The sequence below is a fragment of the Leptodactylus fuscus genome, chromosome 2, assembly GCF_031893055.1.
Source record: "Leptodactylus fuscus isolate aLepFus1 chromosome 2, aLepFus1.hap2, whole genome shotgun sequence".
Lineage (NCBI taxonomy): Eukaryota > Metazoa > Chordata > Amphibia > Anura > Leptodactylidae > Leptodactylus > Leptodactylus fuscus.
This window is the reverse complement of record NC_134266.1, coordinates 258,166,411-258,185,475: the sequence shown is the minus strand read 5'-3', so window position 1 is coordinate 258,185,475 and position 19,065 is coordinate 258,166,411. Positions and strand designations below refer to the sequence as shown.

General features: G+C 41.0%; 1 protein-coding gene across 1 annotated transcript; it reads right to left on the bottom strand.

Annotated features, from left to right (window-relative positions):
- Positions 1-1,410: 1,410 nt before the first annotated feature.
- Positions 1,411-11,503, bottom strand: LOC142193955 (collagenase 3-like). The gene is made up of 10 exons (XM_075262978.1): positions 11,336-11,503; positions 8,884-9,128; positions 8,001-8,149; positions 6,528-6,653; positions 6,116-6,277; positions 5,744-5,861; positions 5,100-5,233; positions 4,271-4,430; positions 2,498-2,601; positions 1,411-1,590 (listed from the first exon to the last, which is right to left on the bottom strand). Exons 1-10 carry the CDS (start codon positions 11,501-11,503, stop codon positions 1,490-1,492), a joined length of 1,467 nt encoding a protein of 488 aa, XP_075119079.1. The 3' UTR covers positions 1,411-1,489.
- Positions 11,504-19,065: the final 7,562 nt, after the last annotated feature.

Here is a 19,065-nt window from a genome sequence, read left to right as displayed (position 1 = left end):
TGGGGTGGGAGACACCGGAGCACCAGGATAGATGAGTATGAGCTTTGGGGGTTTTTTTCACCTTCCCTGGCCACCTTATGAAAGACTGTATATCCTGGACAATCCCTTTAAGAAAGGAATTAATTCACTCCTGGCTTTGACACAAAAAAAAAATTAAAAAATTGCAGCAAAATCCATAAATCCAAATTCCCACGTGTGAGCATACCCTTATTTTCACTGGACAACCCTTCTAACCTACCAGTATATCATGGAGCAATATTTTGTATTGTAAAATGAAAGTACAAGCCTCGAAATATAATGGTGAAAGGTGTCCTGAACAATCTAATAACATATATTGAATTAAATAACACTTGTATGACATACATGTTTCTGTGAATGTTTTATTTTTTTTAATTTTCCACTTAGGCTCTGTTCACACCTATATTGTTATTTAGGATTCTCTGCCCCAATATAGGAGAATAACAGACATAGAAGAACCACCAGATTCAATGTGTGATAGGCACAATCATTCCTACAGGCCCCATTGGGGTATTTGTATTAAACTGTCTGAAAAAAACCAAGATTGTCTTCATTGCTGTAGTAACCCATTATAATGCGATGGATGAGCTGAATTTGATTGATTATTATGGTCAACAAAGACAATTTTAATACATAATGTGGTCCATCTGGTTCCCGCCATGGGGCCTGGCATTTTACTAAATTTTTCCATAATTTTTAACAAAATCTGTAATGGAGTCTCCAATGCAGATGTGAACATAGCTGTATTCAGTTGTCCCACTCTTTGGGTACATCATCACCCACATATGTAGGGCGGTTATATCATTTTACAATGGGGTAGGGGGTGCAACTTTTTTCCACACCACTACCACCAAGGACTCATGAACAGGCCAAGCTTCTACAGCAGCGTACAGAGACAGATAATCCGAGACATTAGGGGGTACAGAGGAGGCTTCACGCACCTCTATGGCTGCCCCAAATCACACATGATACTCAGAGCCATGGGGGGTTATAGAGGAGGCTTCACGCACCTCTATGGCTGCCCCAAATCACTCATGATCCAGATCTCGTAAGATCTTATAACCAACGCAGTCACTATCCGACCCCGATACTAATAGAAATGATCATTCTACACCATCACATGTTATAATTATGGATACAAAAAAAACTAAAAATTAACAGAATTTTTGGACTAAGAAACCCCATACTGCACAAAACATGATGTAATAAATAGCTACAAAAATATATCATCCAAAATAATACAGTAGTCCATTACAATGGTCGTAACTCTTATGACCAAGGCTTGTTCTCTGCCAGCAGTATCATAGGTAGCGAGGGCACTGCCCTATAGGAGGAAGGGTGGACAAGCATGGAGACAGACCAGGATTTTATAGATTTCAGTCTTAGCCCAAGGCAAAACCGGCAGGTTCCCGGCGCCAGATTTTACAGACGTCAGCTCAGTGGTCTGCCATGATGGATGATGTGTCCCGGATTAGCACCACAGGATGGAGTTGGTCTTCATTAATCGGGTCACCTTCTTACTCCAGACGCTATATTCAAATTGAAGGGGTCCATTGAAGAAGTAGATGTAACCTACAATAGATATGGAATAAGATAGATATGAAATGTATAGAATGAGAGCTCATATCATACTCCCAATCCATGCCCTTCTACTATTTTCCATTTCCGATTTTTAGACTTCATACCAATGGGTTTGTAGACCACTGGGCAATAGAATGAAAGGGAGCTCACGATAATGAAAGGGGTCTCAACATGAGAACCCCAATCCATATGGCCTATAAGAGTCCTCTGGAGGATCCAAGCATCTATGTATTATATTGTGGTCATTGGTCAAAATGGCCTCCATGTAATACTTCATCTATCCTCTAGTGGCCACTACCTGGCTGAGCCTTCCCTTTAGGCGTTTGCAGGTGGTGCCAAGATCCTGACCAGCATCGGGGGGGCTCCTATTTCACAGGTATTGTTTCTGATGAGGCAAATCCTTTAAGGGGAGTCTGTTGTCCAAAAACTCACTCATCAAACCAGTCACCGTGTAGTAGGGGCTGTTATGTTGAGAATCATCCAACCTCTGGATAATCAAATCGTTGCACCATTTCCTTGAAAAATTTGTTTTTATAAATATGCAAATAAGGCTCAAGTGCAAAGGGCGTGTGCCAGAGCCTCCATGAACTCTATATTCAGATTTGAAAACCTGAAGCTCTGGCACCTCCCCCATGACACTTGAACCTTATTTGCATAGTTATAACATAATTGGTGCACCTATTGGACTATCAATAGTTATGTTGGCGCTCAACAGAATGTCATCTACAATGTACTGTGGCTGGTGACTCCCTTAAAATCAAATTTACCATTTTATATTCAATATCTAAACATTTTTTTTAAAAATTAACATGAAAAAATTGAATTATTTTAGTATAAGAAAGATTCTAATTAAGAAGCTACAATTAAATGTAACAATCAGATGATAATCCATATTTACCATTTCTTCGATAGGCTGCATCAACCTTTTCTCCGATACCCAAAAAGTCATCTGCTATCAGGCGGGGGAACCCTTTATCCAGACTCATGCTTTCTTCATCATAGCTGGAATAATGGAATAAAAGTAAAGAAATTATCATGTATGTAGATAGATAGATAGATAGATAGATACTATAGATCAGGGGTGCCCAATACATCGATCGCGATCTACTGGTCTGGGGGTCTGTGGTGCGGCACCGGCATTACTGGCAGTGGTGTCGGCTCTGTGTTGGGTGCCGGGCAGTGCCATGTGAGCTCTGAACCAATCAGAACGTCTGCATCAGAGCAGGCCCCGCCCCTCAGACTTGTTAAGCCCTGCCCAGTCTTGTTAGACTTGTGGGTCCCGCCCACACAGCAGACCCAGTCCCCGCCCACACAGTAGATCATTTTGACTTGGTCAATTTATAAGTAGCTCAACCCCTGTACAAGTGTGAGCACCCCTGCTATAGATAGACAGACAGAGAGATGATAGATAGATAGATAGATAGATAGATAGATAGATAGATAGATAGATAGGAGATAGATAGATAGATAGATAGATAGGAGATAGATAGATATATACCGTATTTTTCGGACTATAAGACGCACTTTTTTTCCCCAAAATTTTGGGGGAAAAGAAGGGTGCGTCTTATAGTCTGAAGGTGGCGCCTGGCATCCGCTGTAATAGAGAGGCGGAAGTCGGCAAGTGATAGACGCCATTACAGGTGTCGGGGCCTGAGACATCGCTGCGCTCCTCTGCCCTGCATGAAGCCAGCAGCGGCAGGGGCTCCTCCGTGCCCCCGCCGCTGGCTTCATGCAGGGCAGAGGATCGTAGCGATGTCTCAGGCCCCGGCGTCTATCCCTCCCCGGCATCCGCCTCTCTAGTACAGCGGATGCCAGGTCAGTATCCGTGGCCCCTTCTCCCCCGGGGCCGGTCCCCACCGGCCCCGTACCTGTAAAGTTGCAGGCCGGCTCCTGCGCGGCGATATCGCAGGAGCCGACCTGTCCGGGTGACAGCCGGGAGCCTAATGAGGCTCCCCGGCCTGTCACTGCTGTATTAGTATTGCGGCTGGTCTCTATGACCAGCCGTAATACTAATAGACAGAATGTCCTATAGACGGTAATACAGTTGTATTGCCATCTATGGGACTTGCGATCAAGTGACCGCAGGTTCAAGCCCCCGGTGGGGGGAATAAAATAGTAAAAAAAAAAAAAAAAGCTTTAAAAATATGAAATAAATAAAAGTTCTAAATCACCTCCTGTTTTTTTTCAATACAAGGTGATCTAAGCAATAGATATCCCCAAAATGGTATAACTAAAAATTACAGCTGGCCCCGCAAAAAAAACGCTCTATGCATCCCCGTACAGCTGCAGGGTCACCTGTCAATGTGGCCTTGCAGCTGTTGCAAAACTACAACTCCCATATATTAAATATTTTACCAGTTTTTGCTTCAAAATTTTTTTTCCCTATTTTCCTCCTCTAAAACCTAGGTGCGTCTTATAGTCCGAAAAATACAGTAGATAGATAGATAGATAGATAGATAGATAGATAGATGATAGATAGATAGATAGATAGATAGACCAGTGAAGTATTATATATTAGAAATATTGATGCTTTGGTTGAAGAAATATCATGGAATATACACTTCGGACAAAAACTTTTTGTTTGAAGGGTCCACTGCTCTATGATAATTCATGTTGATATCTGGGATCAATAAGGAAGTTGTAGTACCACTAATGATGGCGGTTTTCCTACCTCCAATACTTGTCTCCAGTGAAGAAATAAGTTTTGCCATTTGCATCATTATGTACAGCTGCGTCTATAGATTTCAGATTTTTTGGAAAACCAAGTTCGTGTAATTTTTTGGGATAGTCCTCCATTATATCGTAGCCATTCAGGGCCCAGAACTTCTTCCCTGGAAATAAGACAATAGCATAGTAATATATTAATAAGATTAATTGTGATATATGTTTTTGCATATTCCATTTCCTAGTGGGATTTTGGTGGTTCTCATGTTTTGACAACCGATAGAATTAAAGGAATCTGCTGAGATAACTGTGTGTCAACCAATCATCTGCCACCGTATGTATCATCAAATCTTAATAACAGTGCTCAAGGGCAGTATCTACGAGACTCTTGGAGAGAGATCCAACCTATTGGTCTCATCCACTCTGCTACTAGGTGGTGAAAACTTGTACAGAAGAATAGTATGTTTTATCATGCAAGAGGTAAGGGATTAGTGGGCATGGAAAGGGCATGGAGGGGTAAGCATAGAACCAGGCTCAGGAAACTTTTCCATCCAAACTGGGGGAAATACATTCACCTCCGTACTCTGTACAGGATAGTCACTCTAAGGGTGCATTATACTATAAAGGTGTGTTCCCCTTATTAGGATATAGCATCATGTGGTATATCAGGATTGGTGGGTTCCAAAGGTGGGACTACCCAGACCATGATTTAACAACCTATCCTACGAATACAAATTTTTTTGTCTTGATTTGTCCTTAAAGTAATTTTTGCAGAACAGTATTTCCATATAGGATTGGTTTACAAAAGAAAATATAATAGGAAAGTTCATACACACCTCTAAATATGAATATGAGATCCTTCTGGGGGTATTCATAAGCAGCATCAACTTTGTTTGGAAGTTCAGGCCAGAAAGACTTAGTCAAAACTAACTCTGCATCCGTCATCTGTGGATGAAGCCTCCAGAAGAACCTGGACAAGGAGAAGATGATCAAAAATGTAGGCCTGATCATTGTATGGGGCATATCTAGAAGGAAGGAAGCCCCATGGGAAATTACATGGTGCCCATTCCAATAAATTGGTTCCCATGTAAAACATGGTTAGGCCACAACAGGAGTTGTTCTTCTAAACTATAGAATCTATAGCAACTGCTGTGGCTTTTGGGGGGGGGACTTAGCAGAGGTTCCCCTCTACAATGTTCATGTTTTCTAATAGGCCACATAGACAGGAGTTGACTTGGTGAGCCCCTTTAATATCAAAGACATCTCCCAAGAAGCTGGTCATGAGAAATCATGGAAAACCGATGATGTCCCCTACAGGAGCCACCAAAGTGGAGCTGTAGTTATAGATAAAATGAGGGCCATGTGCTTCATAGAAAACCCAAGTCCAAGCAAGAGCTTTTTTTAATGGTTCTCTCTTAATGGTTCATACCAACTAAGATATTCCAAGACAAATGAGAAACTAATAATTGGTTTTACCAACCTGTCTTTGAAGATAAACTTTTCTCCTCTGAGTTCAGTGACGGCATCAATCTCTAGATCTGGGTCACACTTTTCAGGTGTTTTGGGATGTTTTGGGTTTGGGTCTCTGTCACCAGGCCCTAGAATTCATGAAAAATTGTTAGTTGTCCTTCTAATAATAATAATAATAATAATAATTAATAATCAGTATTAGAGCCACAAGTCATGGCCTCGATCCCATTGGTACTGATAGTTTGGGTCATTAGACCTGTGGTTGGATTTGAGGACATCTGTGGACACAAAAATATGGAAGCGTCACAGTCATCTGATGAGGCCAAGACCGTTTGGCCAACCTTACAGGCATGGTGGAAAGAAAGTAAGATGATCCACTCACCATATAGATCTTGAATTCCTTGTACATCATCATCGGGAAGAATGAAGTTGGTGGTCTCTGCATAGCTATATACTGGGTACATCAATGATCCTGGATCTCTGGAATGGTCAAGGCCCAGAGCATGGCCAAACTCATGTGCAGCAACGATAAACAGGTTGTAGCCTACAAAACAATAGAGCTCATTGTTGGCTACTTATCCAATCAAATGAAGGGCATGCTGGGAATAGTAGTTTTTTACCAGGTTGGAGACCACAGGTCAATAAGCAATTATGTGAATATGTGCTCAGTATTATCTATGGTGACACGTGGGAACATCTAGTCTGGATCTGTAGGCTGGAATTTAGTAGAGTAGGCTTAGATCTTGGAGCTCAGAACCATGTCCACTACAGTCTAGATTTCAGCTAAAACCAACCTTTATAGTCATTGGTGAATATTTCATCATCATCGAAGTGAGTGTCTCCTCCAATTTTTTCTCCAGGTGGAAAGGCATGAGCTAGCAAACCATTAGGACCATCAAATGGGTAGTAGTCACCATGTTCTGGAAAGAAATAAAAAACTTCAGCATCAAAGCTATACCTCAGTATTACGCCATGGCTACCCTAAGATCTTGGAGCATCAACTAGTGGGCAAATGTAACATGAACACCCATAATAAACTGGAAACCTAAGCCTGATGGTCAATGATGACCTGGATGGGAGTTCCACGATCTCCGTTCCTCCTTACTTCACTGACAGTAGTGGCCGAGCACATGTTCATCCACATCTACAGTCACCGTGTTTCTCATGGTCTTTAGTGAGGAGACATCATCTTTATTGTTGTCATCTACTGGGCTATTCTTAATGTGTGAAGATGTACAGGGTGCACACAAGTTATTTGAGCACCCCATGTCCATGTTATTTTGACACCGTACGGTAAGGTATATAAGCGTTACCATTGTACAGTACTGTGCAAAATTTTTAGGCAGCTGCGTGGCCAAATGGTGCAAAGTATGAATGTTCTAAGAAATAGAATAAAAGAGAAATGTAAATCCCATCAATATTTGGTGTGACCTTTGCCCTTTGCCTTCCATCAGTTCTTCTCGGTACTTGCAGACAGTTTTTGAAGGATCTCAGCAGGGAGGTTGTTCCCGCCATCTTGGAGAACTAAGCACAGATATTCTGTGGTTGTAGGCCTGCTCCAATCCTTCTGACTCTTCATGTCATCCAAGACAGACTGAATGATGGTGATATCAGGGCTCTATGGGGGTCATAGCATCACTTCTAGGACTCCTCCTCCAAAGGGCAAAGGTCACACCAAATATTGATGAATTTAGATTTCTCTTTTCTTCAATAGCTTAATTTTTTTTTTAATTGACAAAAGTAAACTATTAACCCTTCAATTTCTTAACACATTCTTACTTTGCTACATTTTATCCACAAGTGCCTAAAACTTTCACCCAGTACTGTAATGGCACCATGGAATTAATATAATAATGTAAAGCACCATGGAATTAATATAATAATGTAAAGCACCATGGAACTAATATAATAATGTACAGCACCATGGAATTAATATAATAATGTACAGCACCATGGAATTAATATAATAATGTAAAGCACCATGGAATTAATGGTGCTATATAAATAAATAATAAGAATAAGAATAATGTTTACGTGATACATACAAAAAGATGATGTAAATTCCTTTCAGTGGTTTTAGTGGTTTTGTAAGTGAAGCTTCTTATCAGTGAGGGTTAAGGGTTAATCCGCTCATTATACCACAACATTATTTAGTTTTCTGTGGTTTTTGGTTTATTTCCAAATGTTTTCGTAGAATGTCTTGTGTCTTGTTTCTTTATCTAAGTCTTCATCCGCTCACTTCTATTGTATTCCTACTATCTAGTTACCTTTTTTTCCAAAGGACACCATAATATCGGCAGTGCCGGAGCGCAGTCTGGTGAAGTTTAATGGGGTGACATCACTCCACACCTTGAAGGCTTTCTTTATAGCTCTGTCCACATCTGCACGTGGTAAATCTGGAGTGTAGTTGACTATTCTAGAATAGAAAACATAATACAATGTGTTACAAGATGACACATATAATATAGTGACTCCTTATTGGTCCCCCACACATTAATTGACCCCTTTATTGCATAGTATACTGCCCATTTATTGGCCACAATGTAGTAAGTGCCTCCTTTAGTGGAGACCATACAGTAAGTGACCCCTTTACATGCTTTCATACAGTAAGTTCCCCTTTCATGACCCTCATAAAATACCTGCCCCCTATACAGTAACTTTATGACACTAGACAGGTAACAGCTACTATTCACTTACCGAACCCCACTCCTACCCATGGCCTCCTCCACTTCCCATTCGGCCTTCAAAGGGCCCCCATGAGACACAAACAACGCCCTGTTGCAGAACAATGTCAGCGACTCCCTGACTGCTGTTCAAGTTTAGGACGTGATGTGTGGCACACAGGGCCCCCTGGAGGCTGAAGTCTAAAAGAGAAGAGGAAGTTGCTGTGGGTAGGAGCGGAACACTATAAAAATGTTCTCCACCTAAATTTCCAATTCAATTATTTTCCAACTGATATGACATATTAGCTGCCAAATATTCGTCTCTTCCACTATCAACACAGACCCACAGGTCCATTGGGTGCGCTGGCTATTTGAGCATTGGGACACAAACCGAGTGTATCATGACGTTACATCAATTATAACAATATAATAATATACCATATAGTTCTAGCTGAGGTGGATACAGAGCAGGGAAGTATAGAGATACCTGTACGTGAGATTATTTCTGGGCCATTTAAGCTTCCTTGGGAAGAAGTTGTATTCTCCTATATCTGGAACTCCACATCTTGGCTGCTTCATGATATCCAGAGTTTCTTCATCCAGTTTGCCTGTCACATCCAGGCCAAAGAAGGCTTGCATCTCCTTTAGTTGGTTCGTCACACTGTTGGCTCCGCTCTTTTTCAGAATCCCAATGGGGTTGGATGAAGAAGTGTAGAAGTTGCTTAGATATTTCTAGAGACAAAGTAAAGTGTAAGAACATGGATACAGATGCAGTCGTATATCTATAAAAATTAGGACTTTTTAGGTGCTGCTTGACACCATCACACTCCTAACTATCCATAACAAGAGGTCCTGGTACTCACCTATTATTTGTCAACATAGCAGATCTTATGGTCAACACATCACTAGGTGGGTACTACCAATAGGGTTGGACCCACCTAGAATGTGCCCCTTCCTCCCTTTGGCCCCATGACAGATTCATTAGAGGCCTTTATGGTACTCGGTTGATATGTACATGCCTCTAAAGAAACCAACAATGGTGTCTAGTCATTAATATTACCCCAATAAAAAATCACATTCTGTATCTGAATACAAAGATCTACTAAATTGAGTTGAAGGGGAAATTGGAGCACTATTAAAGGGAATCTGTCATCAGAACCCAACATATCAACCCAGCCCGACAAATAGGTTAGGGTCACAGGAATCAAATGTTGTTGCCCCTTATCAATTTGTGCCCCTGTGTCACAGATATTACTATTTTGTACAATATGCAAATGAAAGTTTTGGAGCAATGAGTATGTGGCTACATATGTCTTTGGAGCAATAAGAATATGGCTACATATGTCTTTGGAGCAATGAGTATATGGCTACATATATCTTTGGAGCAATGAGTATATGGATACATATATCTTTGGAGCAATGAGTATGTGGCTACATATGTCTTTGGAGCAATGAGTATGTGGCTACATATGTCTTTGGAGCAATGAGTATATGGCTACATAAGTCTTTGGAGCAATGAATATATGGCTACATATGTCTTTGGAGCAATGAGTAAGTGGCTACATATGTCTTTGGAGCAATGAGTATATGGATACATATGTCTTTGGAGCAATGAGTATACGGCTACATATATCTTTGGAGCAATGAGTATATGGCTACATATGTCTTTGGAGCAATGAGTATATGGCTACATAAGTCTTTGGAGCAATGAGTATATGGCTACATATGTCTTTGGAGCAATGAGTATATGGCTACATATGTCTTTGGAGCAATGAGTATATGGCTACATAAGTCTTTGGAGCAATGAGTATATGGCTACATATGTCTTTGGACCAATGAGTATGTGGCTACATATGTCTTTGGACCAATGAGTATGTGGCTACATATGTCTTTGGAGCAATGAGTATATGGCTACATATGCCTTTGGAGCAATGAGTATATGGCTACATATGTCTTTGGAGCAATGAGTATATGGCTACATAAGTCTTTGGAGCAATGAGTATATGGCTACATATGTCTTTGGAGCAATGAGTATATGGCTACATATGTCTTTGGAGCAATGAGTATTTGGCTACATATGCCTTTGGAGCAATGAGTATATGGCTACATATTTCTTTGGACCAATGAGTATGTGGCTACATATGTCTTTGGACCAATGAGTATGTGGCTACATATGTCTTTGGAGCAATGAGTATATGGCTACATATGCCTTTGGAGCAATGAGTATATGGCTACATATGTCTTTGGAGCAATGAGTATATGGCTACATAAGTCTTTGGAGCAATGAGTATATGGCTACATATTTCTTTGGACCAATGAGTATGTGGCTACATATGTCTTTGGACCAATGAGTATGTGGCTACATATGTCTTTGGAGCAATGAGTATATGGCTACATATGTCTTTGGAGCAATGAGTATTTGGCTACATATGTCTTTGGAGCAATGAGTATGTGGCTACATATGTCTTTGGAGCAATGAGTATATGGCTACATATGTCTTTGGAGCAATGAGTATATGGATACATATGTCTTTGGAGCAATGAGTATGTGGCTACGTATATCTTTGGAGCAATGAGTATATGGCTACATATATCTTTGGAGCAATGAGTATGTGGCTACATATGTCTTTGGAGAAATGTTTCATGGGTGGAGGTTCTTGGACCTCTCAGAAGAATAGGGGGTTCCAAGTTCCATTCTTCCAGACAAGCTTCAGAATTTAAGCCACACCAATGGGCCACTTCACCTGGCAAATTGGGGGTCTGGGGACCCCTGTTCTTACAATAAGTGTGTGTTCCATAGTATAAGGATATTTCATGCATGTCTGAGATACCATAACAAAAGCAGGCAAGATATACTCACCAAAAGCTATAGAAATCCAAGACATAAAATCTTCTACAACGAGAGAGAAGACAGATACAATATACAGAACTAATACATACCTGTGCAAAGCGAAGATCCTTCTGTGTGATTTCTTCAGAACTGTCCTCCACAGGAATAGGAATGGAAAAGCAAAGGCCAAGACTAACCACCAGCACGATGACCGCTGATCCTGTAGGTGTCATGTTTGGTCTCGTATGCCCAGAACCTCTACTGACTGCTAGCTGCATATGAGCCTCCTTATATAGTGTACGAGCCATGAGTCACTCCATTCAGACATGCTAAATCTCCTAACCAGTGGATGGTAAATATGATTACTCCCAAATCCCCCCAGAAGACATCCTGGTTTGTGGTGTGGAACAGAAAAACTTCTACATCTGTGCCCTGCAAAGAGGATATCTTAAAGTAAACATGGCCTCAGCAGATTTGTGTGCGGGAAGTACTGAGTTGCATAAAGTGCCCCACCATGCTGGGTTTTATTCATTAGTTTGCAAAATATACTTTTTTACTCTTTGAAAGTCAAAAGAAAACCTAAAGGAAGAGATTATTGTGGGCAATTCATCGTAAGCGAGAATCTTGTCCAGGCAGCAGGTTGTCTCAAGTTCACAGGAAGTGAAAGAGCAGAATAATAGAATTTATAGTAGTGTCACATTCCATATAACATATAGATAGATAGATAGATAGATAGATAGATAGATAGATAGGAGATATATAGATAGATAGATAGATAGATAGATAGATAGATAGATAGGAGATAGATAGATAGATAGATAGATAGATAGATAGATAGATAGATAGATAGGAGATAGATAGATAGATAGATAGATAGATAATAGATAGATAGATAGATAGATAGATAGATAGATAGGAGATAGATAGATAGATAGATAGATAGATAGATAGATAGATAGACAGACCGACAGGTAGATAGATAGATAGATAGATAGGAGATATATAGATGGGAGATAGATAGATAGATAGATAGATAGATAGATAGATAGATAGATAGACAGACCGACAGGTAGATAGATAGATAGATAGATAGATAGATAGATAGATAGATAGATAGATAGGAGATATATAGATGGGAGATAGATAGATAGATAGATAGATAGATAGATAGATAGATAGACCGACAGGTAGATAGATAGATAGATAGATAGATAGATAGGAGATAGATAGATAGATAGATAGATAGATAGACAGACAGACAGACAGACAGACAGACCGACCGACCGACCGACAGACAGACAGACAGACAGACAGACAGACAGACAGACAGACAGATAGATAGATAGATAGATAGATAGATAGATAGATAGGAGATAGATAGATAGATAGATAGATAGATAGATATGGGATATATACAGTAGATACTGTAACTAGATAGATAATAGCTATGATTAAATAGAGAGTTAATTGGTTAAATAAGTCTTTTTTTACAAATACAATATGGCCAAAATTATGGCAAAGCAACTGCTAGGGGGTACAACAACTACAAGGGACCATGTCCACACAGAAGTATAGTGCAGTTACATAAATGTGATATAATCATGTGTATTATCCCTGTACTGTGACATCACTGTGTGTATTATCCCTGTACTGTGACATCACTGTGTGTATTATTTCTGTACTTTGACATCACTGTGTGTATTATCCTGTACTGTGACATCACTGTGTGTATTATCTCTGTACTGTGACATCACTGTGTGTATTATCCCTGTACTGTGACATCACTGTGTGTATTATCTCTGTACTGTGACATCACTGTGTGTATTATCTCTGTACTGTGACATCACTGTGTGTATTATCCCTGTACTGTGACATCACTGTGTGTATTATTTCTGTACTTTGACATCACTGTGTGTATTATCTCTGTACTGTGACATCACTGTGTGTATTATCTCTGTACTGTGACATCACTGTGTGTATTATCCCTGTACTGTGACATCACTGTGTGTATTATCTCTGTACTGTGACATCACTGTGTGTATTATCTCTGTACTGTGACATCACTGTGTGTATTATCCTGTACTGTGACATCACTGTGTGTATTATCCCTGTACTGTGACATCACTGTATGTATTATCTCTGTACTGTGACATCACTGTGTGTATTATCTCTGTACTGTGACATCACTATGTGTATTATCCCTGTACTGTGACATCACTGTGTGTATTATCCCTGTACTGTGACATCACTGTGTGTATTATCCCTGTACTGTGACATCACTGTGTGTATTATCCCTGTACTGTGACATCACTGTGTGTATTATCTCTGTACTGTGACATCACTGTGTGTATTATCCCTGTACTGTGACATCACTGTGTGTATTATCTCTGTACTGTGACATCACTGTCTGTATTATCCCTGTACTGTGACATCACTGTGTGTATTACCCCTGTACTGTGACATCACTGTGTGTATTATCCCTGTACTGTGACATCACTGTGTGTATTATCTCTGTACTGTGACATCACTGTCTGTATTATCCCTGTACTGTGACATCACTGTGTGTATTATCCCTGTACTGTGACATCACTGTGTGTATTATCCCTGTACTGTGACATCACTGTGTGTATTATCTCTGTACTGTGACATCACTGTGTGTATTATCCCTGTACTGTGACATCACTGTGTGTATTATCCCTGTACTGTGACATCACTGTGTGTATTATCCTGTACTGTGACATCACTGTGTGTATTATCCCTGTACTGTGACATCACTGTGTGTATTATCCTGTACTGTGACATCACTGTGTATATTATCCCTGTACTGTGACACCACTGTGTGTATTATCCCTGTACTGTGACATCACTGTGTGTATTATCCCTGTACTGTGACATCACTGTGTGTATTATCCCTGTACTGTGACATCACTGTGTGTATTATCCCTGTACTGTGACATCACTGTGTGTATTATCTCTGTACTGTGACATCACTTTGTGTATTATCCCTGTACTGTGACATCACTGTGTGTATTATCTCTGTACTGTGACATCACTGTGTGTATTATCCCTGTACTGTGACATCACTGTGTATATTATCTCTGTACTGTGACATCACTGTGTGTATTATCTCTGTACTGTGACATCACTGTGTGTATTATCTCTGTACTGTGACATCACTTTGTGTATTATCCCTGTACTGTGACATCACTGTGTGTATTATCCCTGTACTGTGACATCACTGTGTGTATTATCTCTGTACTGTGACATCGCTGTGTGTATTATCCTGTACTGTGACATCACTGTGTGTATTATCCCTGTACTGTGACATCATTGTGTGTATTATCCTGTACTGTGACATCACTGTGTATATTATCTCTATACTGTGACATCAATGCATTAATTATTCCTACGTAGTGACATCACAGTGTGTATTATCAATATGCTGTAATATCACTAAGGACAGTGATATCTTTGTGTGTATTATTTATATACTGGTATGTCACTATGTAGATAACACAACAGGGCACAGACTGGAGACCAAGGTAATGGCATGCTTAGTATAATGTGGATTGGGTGACTTGCAGTAAACATAAGGACAAGCTTCTGAGCCTAAGCAAACATTGAAGTAGATGAGGAGCTCGCAGGAGCCTCACAGAGCAACCATTGAACTTATCAAGCAAGTTTTTCTGCAGCCTGATGAAAAAACATACATTTTATTTGGGAAATTCCCATGAGTTGTCCCGTGATGAACAAATCGGGAATTGAGGAAGAAGTTTCAACCACATCCCAATTACTAACATAACTGCAATATCATAAAAGTAATGAAGGTGTATAAATAGAAGGATCTTTATGTAGTGTTACATACAGTACTGATAACGTTGTTACTCCGGTGTCGGCCGACCAGTCATGTTGCTTATACTACTCGTAGTACTGACTGAATGCCATTTGATCCTGGTGGCCTATTCAAGTTTGCATTTGTTCCTGATTTACTTCTGTATTACTGTAACTCTATTGGTCAACCCCATCCTGTTGCTGCAAGGCAATGGTAAATTTGTCCTGGCTCTGAGCTCTGTTGCCATGCTGATGTTTCTAAAGAGTTAACAAGGCATGTTATATAAACCTGCGAGTTCTCTTACGTCTCATTCACCTGATCGACCCGAAACTTGGCCGTGTATTTGGTATCTTTTTTTTTCATGGACCCATTCACTTCAATAGCTGAATTGAGTTCATTGAACTAGTTCCAATAGTCCAAGCCAAAAAAACATAGAACTATTATTTAACAGATCTTGGGTGCCACTTGGTCAATGTTCTCAGTCATGTGAATAGACTCTTACCCAAGTTCACATTTGGGGAAATTTATGAAGACTCGTGTTTTCAGTGCCAGTCTTCATATCCTCTGGACATACAAAGTGTGTACCTCATATATGGCAAAGCACATTCCCCCTCATAAATGAGGTGTACACTCGGCCGCGCCGTACTCCTGGAGTGGAATGAACCTGGTGCAAATTTCAGGGATCATTAATGCCAGTTGTGGGGAATCGCTTAGGTAGATGCTCGGTAGCAGTGCAGGAAACAGGGACACAGAGACTGGGTTGCACACAAGTTCAGCGTTTATTTCACTTGAGGTGCATAAACTGCAAATAACCAAAACAAAAACCTTCTCAGCTGATAACTAACTAAACAAAGAAACTGTTCCCTGACTATACAGGTGCCTGGCTGCCAGACTCTCGCTCTGGAAACTTCAAACGGGTGGCACAGTGCCTGCTTTGTGGGTTCAGTTCACACAAGAACTCTCAGTTCTGTCAGTATAGTACCACACTTTCTAGTCCTCACACACAGACTATATCAGGCCTTAATCACACAGCTGACCTCCCTGGTGTGGGTCTTTACCATACACCCTTTAGCTGCCTGGCTGGAACATACCAGTTTTCTCAGACCACACCCTTCACTTTTTCACACAGTTCACCGACTTAAATGATAATAAATATAATGTACAAAACCGAAAACACAGATTTGTGCAAAAAACTGTGACTTTTTTTAATACCATCTATAAATGATAAATCTGCCCCAATGTGTTCTAAGAAGACTCATCCAGTCCGTTGTTTATATGGACCATACCTCAAGTCACCTTTTTCCAAATGTTGTCCCAAGCTGTTTCCAAGTCGATGTTCACGGTACTTAATGCTACCTGACCTTTGACTATTCTTGGCTATAATCTTGCATTGAGTCTTGGTTACTATACGATGTTTTCCTTGTGACAATCCCTGGTTTCACGTTCCTATGTTGCAGTCGCACTCCTATAGTGATATCACATTTTTGGCCTGTGAACATGTTCCCTTTTCCAGTTTTTGGAGGCACTCCTGTGTTCCATGTTTCTGACTCCAGCTCCTGGTCTTTCCTTGGTTGCTTCTGGTTTCAGGTCATGGTCCTTTTCTAGTGTCCGTGCTTCTGTTCCTCATTTTATACCTGGGCTTTTCGATCCTGTTCCAGGCTCCATGTTTTCTCCTAGCTCCATGGTCCTGTTCCATGTTCCACATCTGGTCTTGTTTCTGTCATGTCATTACTTCTGCATCTTACTGTCAACCGAGGCCTACTCTGCGGCCAGAAACCTGGGGATCTTCCTGCAACAAAGTACACAGAGTACCTTCTTGGAGAGACTAAGAGTAAAAACTAAGGGATCCCTTAGACTCTGCACCCTGGTCTAGTCCGTGCCAAACAAGCTGCAGCCATAAGGATCCACGGTCTTGGTATTTTCTACATTGAGGTTCATTACTTAGAACATTCTAGATTAACCTACAGATATATTTATGTAGGTCACGGAGAGGACAAACAAGGACAAGGTTGATGAATACAGAGGAAAAAATGTACTTTTTATTACAGCCCCTCCACCTTTCACTAGTAACAAGTAGACGCCATGTCTGGGCAGAACATTAGACATTTCATAGACCAGGTGAATTCTATGATGATGTTTGTGTTGGGATTGGCTTGGTATGTAAAGACTCAGAAGATGTGAAAAATGACGCAAATGACAAAGATAGGAAATTCAGTTCTGTCTTGTTTTGCAAAATCTGAATGTCAGATGGTATATTTCCCCCAGTGCCCACCTTCACCCCAAAGAGTGTTACCCTTCCCCTCCCCCCGTGCTCTGATCTATAATTACATTGTACTTATAGATCACTAATGCTGCACCTAGGACCTGTTCTGACTCACACGATGTGTGTATCTTCTATTCTTCTTCAAGGTCCAAGCGGTACCATAGACTAGGAATTGTGGTTCCAGGAACAGAATAGAAGGATGCACAATATTAGGCCACTATTACCGAAATAGAGCCCCCCAGGTAATAGCATTTCTTATGTGGGGTCACTATTACTGTAATAGTGCCCACCCCCACAATTAATAACATTACTTTAGTTGGGGGTGGGGGCTATGACCTGTGGGGAGCATTATTAGTCCACTATTACAGTGATAGTACCCCTCCCCAAGTAATGGCATTACTTATGTGGATGGGGGGGGGGTACTATTAGGGGACTATTACTATATTACCATTACCATACTGTAGATCAGGGGTCCTCAAACTACGGCCTGCGGGCCACATGCAGCCCCCGAGGATATTTGTCCGGCTCGCCGCATGTGGCCCGCATGCCGTTGTCTATATCGCTCACTAATGGGGAATCCAGAATATGTACTGGGAAGCAAATAATAAAGTGTGGGGGTACATATGTACTAGGGAGCATATGATAAAGTGTGGGGGGGCGTACTGAGGAACATATCATACAGTGGGGGGTGTACTGAGGAGCCTATCATAAAGAAGGGGGCCGTACTGTGGAGCAAATAATACAGTGGGGTGGGGGCGTACAGAGGAGCAAATAATACAGTGAGGGGCGTACTGAGGAGCAAATACTACAGTGGGGGCGTACGGAGGAGCATATAATAGTGTGGGGGGGTCATACTGAGGAGCATATAATACAGTGTGGGTGGGTATACTGAAGAGCAGATTATACTGTGTGGGGAGAGCGTACTAAGGAGCAGATAATACTGTGTGTGTGTGGGCGTACTGAGGGGCATATAATACTGTGGGGTGGCGTACTGAGCAGCATATAATACTGTGTGTGGGGGAGTACTGTGGAGCATATAATACTGTGGGGGGAGTGCTGTGGAGCGTATAATACTGTGGGGGGTGCTACTGTGGAGCAAATCTTAAATTTTTTTTAAACTATATTTCGGCCCTCCAGTGGTTTGAGGGACAGTGAACTGGACCCCTGTTTGAAAAGTTTGAGGACCCCTGCTGTAGATACTCTTGGGGACCAGATGCCCCTATGGACCAATCTAGCCCTGGTAGAATTTAGCAATAGTTTAGTTTTGGACATGTCTACATGCCCCAAAGTAATGTGATGGTAAATGCCACCAGGGTTGGACTGACTTATTGGAGATTCTGGTTGGTCCCCAAGAGTCCAGCAGAAGACAACCCAATGTAAACGTTATACAGGGATCATAAAGACTGGAGCATGTCCCTAACACAGTACTGGCCTCTGGACTCTGTAGATTGACCTTATCTGACTCCTATAAACCACAAGCATGACATATTCGGTGCACTGTCAGTTGGCAGGTAGATGATTCCACCACTTCTCTGACGTTGTGGTAGTCCTCAGCTTCATTCAGTCGCATAGTTAGTCTCTGACTTTTCTGATGAATGCTTCCATTCCATTGCACATACTACTTGGTGGGATGATAACAATGTGATCTCTCACTAAGGCCACAGAAATGTGTCAACATCAGTGCTCAGGTTACCGGAGGAATGTGAATGTGTAGCTAATCCGTAACAAACACATTCCTCTAAAAA